At 48.9% G+C, this 9,901-nt stretch overlaps 1 protein-coding gene across 1 annotated transcript; it reads right to left on the reverse strand.

Moving 5' to 3' along the window:
* Positions 1 to 7,340: 7,340 nt before the first annotated feature.
* LOC144170015 (uncharacterized) lies at positions 7,341 to 9,306 on the reverse strand. The gene is made up of 3 exons (XM_077699503.1): positions 9,258 to 9,306; positions 9,116 to 9,172; positions 7,341 to 8,082 (listed from the first exon to the last, which is right to left on the reverse strand). The coding sequence occupies exons 1-3, from the start codon at positions 9,267 to 9,269 to the stop codon at positions 7,597 to 7,599; spliced, it is 555 nt and encodes a 184-aa protein (XP_077555629.1). The 5' UTR covers positions 9,270 to 9,306; the 3' UTR covers positions 7,341 to 7,596.
* Between the last annotated feature and the right edge of the window lie 595 nt (positions 9,307 to 9,901).

Raw genomic sequence — 9,901 nt, forward strand, 5'->3', positions numbered from 1 at the left:
CGCGTAAACGCCTCACCTCCTGCCTCCCACTATTCTCCACTAAAAACCCACGCACGCATAAACCGGTAACCGGTCTTGTGCTTGGGCTTACGAGTGACAGACGCCGTCGAAAATATCCCCTGAAAGCCCTCTGAAGAAGTAATATTGGCTCACGCCGGCGTTCCAAGCAGGCAATTTGCTGTTCATGCGAGAGGGATCCGCCGCTACTCCACGAGCTGACCTTTAGGCGGTAACGGCGGTGCCAGCAGTTTTCCGTTGTTTTTGCACACATTCGGGCTTGCGTTCGTTCCAACGCTTCGATTCTTGCTCTTCTTCCTCCAAACGAACTGCGTGCACCCGTCCCGTAACGATTTAAAACCCGGAAGCCCTTCAGCTCTATTCTCGCCTACAAACATGTGGCTGTCCATTTTCCTTTCCCCTCGTATGCATCTTACTGTGTGTGTAAGATGTTTGTGTAACACATCAACCCACACCCGAACCATTCGATTGTGGACAGCCGACTAACCACATTTAGTCATGTAATTTCGACATCTAAATACCAGCACAACCATCATTTCATCGGTAGCGGCATGAAGCCTAGCTGCGCGTGCACGCCCCCCTTTTTCCACCCGCAAACCGTGCACGCATAAACCGGCAACCGGTGATGGCGCATACTTAGGCGTAAAAGACAACGGCCACAATGTCGCTCGGAAGGCCTTTCAAACTGAAAAAGAAATATGGGCTCAAGCCGGGGTTCCAACTGGGGAAGCTTCTCTTCAACCGGGCGGGATTCGGAACTACTTGGCGAAGTTACTTTTAGGGGAAACGCCGACGGCGGGTTTCGGTCGTTTTAGGGGGAGCCCTTTGTCAGCCGTTACCTGGGCATCGAGGGAGCGGCGTCTGTTTATGTCCACGTAACCTAGTGAGCGAACGCAGCAGCGACGAAAGAAAGAAAACGGGCAGCAGCGTCTAGCGAAGGGTGAAGTGGAGTACGTCACGTGCGGCTACGGCGTCATCTCTCTCACTGCCTTTCCCTCACACATGTTTCATGTGTCGCCACCAAAGAGTGCCCTTCCCCTGACACTTTCCCCTGATGCTGTTCCATTCTCCGCTAATCCCAACCACGTGACGTTTGAGTGGAAGGTTCAAACACATTAAGCAACAATATCCTCGCTACTCCCTTGTGCGGGGCTAATCCGAATCACGTGACATTTGCCCCGGAGGTCCAAACACGATTTACAACATGCTGGCCGGCGGCGGCGGCGCACTGCGAGGTAGCAGCAGAGTAGCGCACGCCGCCGTACGTTCGCTGATCACGCGAACACTGCCTGAGACGCAGCAGAAATGCGCCGTGACCAACCACGAAGACTGCAACTCGCCCTGCGCACAAATTTCATATTAGGGAGTGTAGTAATCTTCAGTGCATTTCCACGGCCATCCGTGCTTCGGTTTATTTTTCGCAGTCATTTGATAAACGCACTAGCGCCGTTAGCTATCGACTGTGCAACTTGCCAAAGGGGCATCCGTGGAGGCCAGGGGGAAAGTAGTTGTGAAAGAGGTGTCAGCGGTGGGGAAAAGGAGAACCGGAGCGGCGCCGACTAAATCGATGACACCGGAATCAAAACTGGGGGGGGGGGGGGGGGGGGCGGGGGTTAGACATATACCACTTTGCAGTAAAACAACTGGTCGTGGTAATTACTGACACGTGTGGGACAGCGCCCAGTGATTCCGTTATTCTAATCTCTGTATAATCGTAATCTTTTCTGTATCTCTTGTCTTTTTGCTGGTATATAGTTCACCCTGATTCAATAAAATTCAGCTGGAAGTAGTGCTTGCCCTTGTCTTCTGTGTCCGTCTATTTGTTGTGCGCTAAAATGAACGTTATAGAATACCAACTAGCCCGGACGCGAGCTCATCTTGCTACAGGATAGTCTGGGGAATGTATATTGTTCCCACTGTTGACGCACATCGCGGCAAACCAAGACACGCGCGGAGAGCCTGCGCTTGGATGCTCTGGACCGCCCGAAGGTTAGTGGAGCATGTACTGGATATCGCTGGGAAGCTGTAGCGCAGAAGTCCCAGAAAAAGTGTTTGGTACAGCTGCAGCATTGCTCTGACCGATGTGCCCCACGTCTTTCCAGCGAGAAATCTGAAAATGTTGGCGATGGCGGTTAGTTTCTTCTCTAAGAAAGACGCACGCGCGCCCCATGGCATGTCCCTGTTGATGACGACGCGAAGAAATTTGTGATTTCTGGAGTGAGGTATCAAGTTTTTATTGATGGTTATCGGATATCAGGACATGGTTTTGTGAACTGTTTGAAATTTGAAATGGCATTTAAAATTTCAAAGGCCATTGGACTTAAATGTCCTTTGAAACACTCGTGTAGCACATGTGTTTTCAAGCTTATTTGCGAAGTTCAGTGCTTAGATCTCCTCAATAAGTCTTCAAAATGCGTAGGCTTCCCTAAAGTACTTCAAGATGCTCTTATGAAGGCCCCACAGGGTCACGGCCCTAGCTCTCTGTTATTAGTATTATTAAACAAAGTTTCACTTCTTCCCCTCCTCAACAGTCTAATGCTACGCACCAAGCCCTTGTGACGCCTTGACCTACAACCACAGCCTCCGACCTTGAACCGACGTTATTGATATTGTGCTCAATTTCTAATGTTTTGCTCAATAGGCCTCAATCAGTTAGAAGCTTTGTATAAAACCACAACGCGCCTATACGTTATTTGGAACTTAACGGCCAAATGTACTCAAAGTTTCAACCTCCTGTAAACGTTATTCCCGTATGGTCTGCCTTTTTAGGCAGACCATACGGGACTTGAAGATAGAAAACATGACAGCTGAAATGCACCTATCCGCAAAGCAAACGACCATCAAATATAGAAGATTTTGGCACCAAAATTCCGGAGAGCGCGGCCATTACGACCCGGCTGATGTGACGGTTCCAGCCGGCTCAGGCCGGGGAAAACCTGGTGCAACTTTTCGCCCTCGCCGAATGATGATGTTGGCGATTAGCGGCTTCCCCTTTGTAGCGGGGTGGCGTTGCACATTGATCGTAACGTGATGCACAATCACCTCGCAAAAAAAAAAAAAAAAAAACCTAATCTTAGGAAAAGCGCACCAAGGAGAGCTTAGCGGGTTCTCCTATCTTTCCGTAGGAAAAAGCGAAGGGCCGGCCGGAATGTCATTTCCGCTTCCACGGCCGGGCTAGAGCGGCGGCGTGCGCGCGTTTGTACAGCATTCGCAAAGGGCCTAGTTCCTGTCTGCGGTCACTTCGAGGGGCCGGCGCTGCGGACCCACCCTATTGATGCACGTGTCTCCCACTCCCCGGTCAAGCTATGCGCTGCTGCTCTTGTTTCCTTTTTATTTTTAGTGACAATCCTTGCTACTGGCGTACGCAAAAGAGGGCGAAGGCGGACGGGGAAGGAAGAAACAGTCGAGGACGCCAACTCCATGCCCATCACCGAATAATTACTTCCAATCTTCCGATAATTATTTTGGTATCGCAGGCTATGCACCAGCCATACTCGGCTTCGGGGTGTATTTGCAATTTTTCTAAAGAAATTAACGAAATAATTCGAATATGAGGCAGAGCACGGAATCACCCCTATAAATTACTAGCTTCGGCTTTTCCTGTTGTCTCATTTTATCTATTTACTTTTCGGGACATTTAGGTCCCCCTCCTCCCTAACTGAAATCCTGAGTACTCCGCTGTTGTGGGTGCCCGCCACCGAGCGCAACAGATTCGCAGCAAAATTTTGTTCTCAGCGCGCAACTGATTCGCCTTTGCTAGTTTCAATGTGTTGTTCGTAGGCAGGTTTGGAGTACGTTGCTTGGAAGTATACTCTAATTGCCATAGGTTACTTCTTAAAACTAGCACAGCGGTGTTAAGATACCGTGCCGGAGACAAAGCATCAGTGGATAGCAATTTGCGAACTAAATGGCATGAGGCACACTGGAAATGAGTTTACTTGGAGAGTTTGTTTCGGGCGTAAGATTCACAACTCAAGCCAGCTATCAGCTTCGCGATTTAACCATAAACGTGAGGCAAGCATGAGCATGTCACAGGCAGCCCGGCAGCGGTAGAACATTCGTTCGTCTTCTTTAAATGTGACTGATTAGACGAAGAGGGAGGGGGGGGGGGGGGGGCGCTCCCTCTAGACGACTTGATATAGCCCTCGATTAAGGCGAATGCATTGAATTTCGTTTCGCTCTCTGAAGTTAGAAAATGTCCTTGCGTTTGCATGATTTCAAAATAAAGCAACAAAACAAACTGAGTTCCCTGACAGAAACTATGTTAAACCCGCATTCACAGCCTTGGAGGACGCACAAAGAGGCGGGTGCATGGTCATCCACTGGTATCGAGACATTTCTGGTACCATGCAGCGCCAACTGCTTGATGCATTAGATTCGTCAAGTGTATTAATTCTGACCACCAATTCAGGCCCAGCGAATAAAGCCACCATACGAAAATTAGTTCCATTTGACAAGTCGCCTCAAACTATGATCGCTTTTTATGAGAGCCATTTTAATATTCTTGTGGCTAATTTGTTGTATGCATGTCATCGTGAATTGAAGCATAGTTTATAGAATTTTTCCCTGCTCGTTTGACGGGCAGAAGCAGTGGCTACGCACATTCGCACTTCGTTTTCGTAGACATGTCCCCCAATGTTGCTACTTCGTACTTTTGCTGATTAAAGTAGTAGTGAAGGCATTTTATTGCTAGATCTCGGAGATTGGTCAATTAACCTTCCGATTCTAGTTCCAGTCGCTATCGTCTTGATCAATTAATTGGTTGAAGTGCAGGTGAGCCAACCGCCAAAGGCGGTCCGGGTCCCTTGGAAGGGTGGCATGTGCGAAAAATCCCTCCTTTCTGGAACTAGCACTCATTTTAATAATGCTGCTGTGCGTCCCGCTGACCTGAACGCTATTTTACATCTCATTTACTTCCTGTCCTCAACGCGAGCGTGTGTTCTGCCCAGCCGGGACGACTGGCAACAAGAAAAGAATCTCCTTGCTGTTGGGAATTGTCCAACAACTTCATGACCTCCGAAACTGGACGAGTTACCATTGATAACCTGCATCCTGCAAAATAACCTGCATTCAGTAGCATCGACAATCTAATAGACACAAACATTAAAAATTGCCCCTTTCTAAGGCATTTCTTGAATGAACACGTCCAATTAATAGGTTAATTAATCGATTATTCCACTAACCTAATTAAAACCTTTAATCGATTCCAACCCCAATTTATTACATTCAATAATACAAAATTTGCATAATAGTTATAATGATAATAAGTATTACCCATTATTATTTTTCGCGCGGCGGCAAGAAAGGCCCATCGGCAAGTTGATTGATTGACTCTAGGGTTTAACGCGCCGACGCAATGCAGGTGATGAGGCGCGCCGTAGTGGAGGGCTCCGGATTAATTTTGACCACCTGCGCCGAAATCTCGTACACACGGGCGTTTTTGCTTTTCGCTTCCATCAGAAAAGCTGATGCCGCGGCCTGGAATGGAACCGGCGACCTCGTGCTCAGCAGCACAACGTCTTATCCACTGAGCCACCGTGTCGGGTGGTCCATCGGCAATCCCTGGGCGCGTATGAAGACACCATTGAATTATATAACAATGTTATAATATAATATTAATATTGTCATCTAATGAGATATCATCATAGTCCCTGCAAAAACCTCCCACCACTCCCCCTTTTAAGGCGCAACCACAAATCCGCAGCTGATGGTGACCGACCGATCAACATCGGCTCTGCCTTTGCAAGCTTAGACAAACATTTCGGCGAAACCCGGGCCTGCAGCATGCAGCTTTCACTGCAATAATATAAAAGAGCGACCAGATTCTGTTCCGGTAGGATCGCTGTTAACTCACTTAATCCCGAACGCTGCGAAAACAGCTCGCGCTGGCGTTGTTGTTGTTGTAGTCCTTTATTGATTAAGGGAAGGCCATGCGGCCCCGTGTGTACGAGATTTCGGCGCACGTTAAAGATCCCCAGGTGGTCAAAATTAATCCGGAGCCCTCCACTACGGCGCGCCTCATCGCCTGCGTTGCGTCGGCGCGTTAAACCCTACTATCAATCAATCAGGAAGGCCATGCGGCCAAAGTAGGGGTAGGGGAAGGAGGGGAAGGGAGGAGTAGCCCAGTTCAAGAGATGCGTCCATGAAGACCGCACAGGAGTTCCCTTCAGACCGCGGAGGCCAGGCTAAGGTTAAGATCTACCCTTCTGGGATTTTCACGAACGGAGTAGACCCCGGTCTACACTAATCTTGACAGACCACTCTCTACGCCGAACAGGATCTTCAAATGGAGGTTCCTCTTCTGAGCATCGGGAGGCATAGCATTGGTGAGGAGGCGTAAAACATCTTGAAATGCAAGCGCGCGAGGGCCAGGCAAGGGTGGGCTCGCGCAGCCCCCGTGCGGACAGCGGTGGAACTGTACGTCGAGACCGGTCTGCATTGTTCTCGCCGCCGCTGCGAAGGCCGTATCAACACAGCGCGCGGCTCTGCTCTAGCTCGGCCGAGCCGCTTCATGGCTGTTTGCGCGATCCGCCGGCAGGTGCACCGTCACCTGCGATGGAGCTATTTTGAACGTTGATAACTAATTAACAACGCATTTCACGGGGCTACCAGTCATGCTCCAGTTACTTTAATGCTACGTACTGTAAGTTCAAAGAAAATTTGGCTGAGGTGAAATTTGCAGTTAGCCTTTAACCTACATTTTTTGCCCCCCATAGTGAAGGTAAACATACTATCATGCCATGACATTGTAAAGTGATGCAATACAATACTTTCGAGTGTTCTGCGAGGTTGCAAAAACTGTTTTTCCATCTTCTCACGTACGATTACCGCGAATCGTAATGCCTTCCGACAAACCGACGCCCCCGAAGGGCAAGGCTGAAATTTGATTTCGTCTTGCGTTTTCGCTGTTAGCTGGCTGTTCCCTTGGCTGGAAAGATTGTTCAATACAGAAGCTGACGCCTAGCTCCGACTCTCTCTACTCCGCACGGGACCGGCTTCGCAAAGAATATGGCGACGCCGGAAATGTTTCTTCCGAATAGGTATCAAAAACTGTACTTTGAATCACGCCTTGAGCTAGCGTATGCGTTTTAAAGTCTGTTATTGTGATAAAAAGTTACGTACATGCAATATCTGGTGCGGACAAGCATCACAAGTCCACCGAGCGCGAAGAAACACCAGGAAGAGCGAGCCCGAGAGAAGCAGACGACAAATGCGAGAATCCTTAAAACGACGTCACGGAGACGCGCTTCGCGGCGCCGCCAATGGTCGCGCTTACCGTCAATGCCCACAACACGTTTTTAAACGCCAAGGATCCACACATATTTCGGGTAGTTTCAGCAGGCATGTTTATTCAGTTGCTAACACAACACGGCGACCTTTTCGAGCAGCCGGAACTACTTCAATTCTATGACCAAAACACTCAGCTGTGACTAGACATCACTTCTCAGGCCGAATAAATGTTTTTGCAGGATACATTTAGTGCGATTTCCAATTGGCATCGAGAGAATTTCGTTCGCAGCATCATTTCTGCGGTCTCCGCAAGTTGCGTTCGCTAAGATGAACCTAACCTTCGGGTGCCTATGCGCTCTTGGCCGCGGATAATGGGGCCGTGTGGACGGTGAAAGTGAGCGGGGTGACGTGCTGGGCGGTGGCGTAGGACACGGGGGCAGCCAGCTGGGTGAATGGCGCCGCGTGCACGGCGTGAATGGTCACGGGAGTGGCTTGCACGGCGACAGGGGCTGGGGCGGCGGCCTGAACAACCACGGTCTTGGGGGCCTCAACCTTGACCTCAACGGGCTTGGGAGCGGGAGCGGCCTCGGCGGCGCTGGAGACGATCTGGGCGTCGGCTGGGTTCGAGGTCTTGGTTCCGGGCTCGTTGGTCTCGATGGTGACGTGGAAGCCATCGGCGTCGGCGGTGTACTTGGCGGTACGGGTTATGCCGTCGGGGTCAGTGTAGCTGTAGGAGCCGACCTTGTTGTTGTTCTCGTCACCGCTCTCCTGCTGAGTGATGCGGGTGCCGAACTCGTCCGTGTTGTCGAAGCTGAAGCTGTACGGCTGAGGGGGCTGCATGAAATACGACTTCTGTTGACACTTCAGCTAGTTCGGAAGCATCTTACTTGGGCTACCAGGATTAAAATGTAACGGTTCCTTTAGACGTGACAACACTGGGGGGGGGGGGGGGGAGGGTCATTTTCTCGAAATTGTCCTAACGCTGCCTTTATTGTCTTGAAGGAGCCCTTAATGAGTTCAATTTGATGACTTTAATGGCTGAGAATATGTGTTTATGAGGGCGAATTTGAATATACGATGGGAATTTGCTACCCCTAAATTTGAATTCTAAACAGTAACATCCCATCATAAGGCCCACATGCCAGAGACATAAGAGGAAAGAAACGTTATGTTTGCAACACGCATACCCTCTAAAGTTGTGGGGGAAATTTACACAGCTGAGGCGCAAGTAGCAGCAGAAATGTTTCGCACATGCCGGGGAAGAAATGTGCCTAAAGAAGTATGGTCCACGGCGCACAAAGGTTCATCTCTAATGAAAATGCATTCGTTACTGCAATTTATCACCCCTGCCATATCTGACCATATCTATGCAAGCATAATCACACCTACTAATGTTTGAGTCGCGTTACACATTCAAGCAGTATTTTTTTTCTTTTCAGCAAAACTTGTTTTGTATCGCCTCTTCACAGACAGTCTTACCACGGACCAGGCTGTCTATTCTGACTTGGCTTATAACACCGTAAATAGGCTGGTAAACAGGCTGGTGATGATGACCTGTGAAAACGGTTAATATTTCTTCACAACTAGAGCGAATTGTTACATCGGCCGAAACTAATTTGTAAACATTCCTCTAAATATTTTCCTGCCATACCAGCGTTTTCTCAAATCAGTGAAAAAACGCTCATACATTCATTAGCGTCACACGAAAGCAAGCCAGTTTTGAAGTTTAAGATGTAGTGAGTTGGATAGCGCTCGTCCGTGTCCCCCTTCGTCCCTTGTCTTGCCTACTTTGCTCTACGGTGTTTAGAGGGCAAACATAAGCTGCAGACTGTTATCATCAATCAAGATAGCAAGGATAAAAACTTGCGTATTCATCAGCAGCCGGTGCGGAGGCAGCGATGGCCACAAGGGCAAACAGGAGAGCCTGAAAGAAAATAAAGCTCCTTGATGAAGACTGAAGGGCGGCAGACTCCGGTTAGCTGGCGAAGTAGGAAAAGAATCCACGTCACCTTGGTGAACATTGTAGCTGGATGTCGTACACTGCTACTCAGAGCTGGTTTGACTGATTCCCTCCTCGAAGACGGCCCTTATATACCTGAGAGCGAGTGTCTTTCTAAGACGCTTAAATGCGAGATGAACGTGCCCCGGCAGTAAAGTGACAAAAAGAGTCGTCGTTGCGTCACGATGCGCCTCGAAGCCAATTGGTAGCTATCAGCTGGTTAGCGCAGGTTAAAGACACTTCCCAAGGCCTTCGTTATAGCTGACGACTCTGTTCGCGTTCGCACCGGAATGTGGCAGAAAAAGAACAGTAAGGTTTAAGGTTAATTGAAAGCTCCATGCACCTTCGGTGACGTGAAACAGACTTTTTGTAATGACGAGGTATCTCTCTGCTGACTTGAACTCGCTTTCTAAAAAATATGACGTTTTTCGCACTGAAACTGAAGCGCAACTATAATCCACGCAGTAGTGGAGGACTATGCATGCAGGTGTATTTATACCTCATCGGGATCTTGAGCGTGCGCCGAAATGAGGACACGGGCATGGCGCTTTTCCCACCCCTCAAAGAAAAGCTACATTTCAACCCTATTTTTATTATTTAGACAAATTTATACTGTTCCCTTCATTTTTTGGAAATAGTTCTCGTTTGAACGAA

The sequence above is a fragment of the Haemaphysalis longicornis genome, unplaced genomic scaffold (genome assembly GCF_048455015.1).
Source record: "Haemaphysalis longicornis isolate Haplotype H1 unplaced genomic scaffold, Haemaphysalis longicornis Haplotype H1 scaffold_2, whole genome shotgun sequence".
In the NCBI taxonomy this organism is placed as follows: domain Eukaryota; kingdom Metazoa; phylum Arthropoda; class Arachnida; order Ixodida; family Ixodidae; genus Haemaphysalis; species Haemaphysalis longicornis.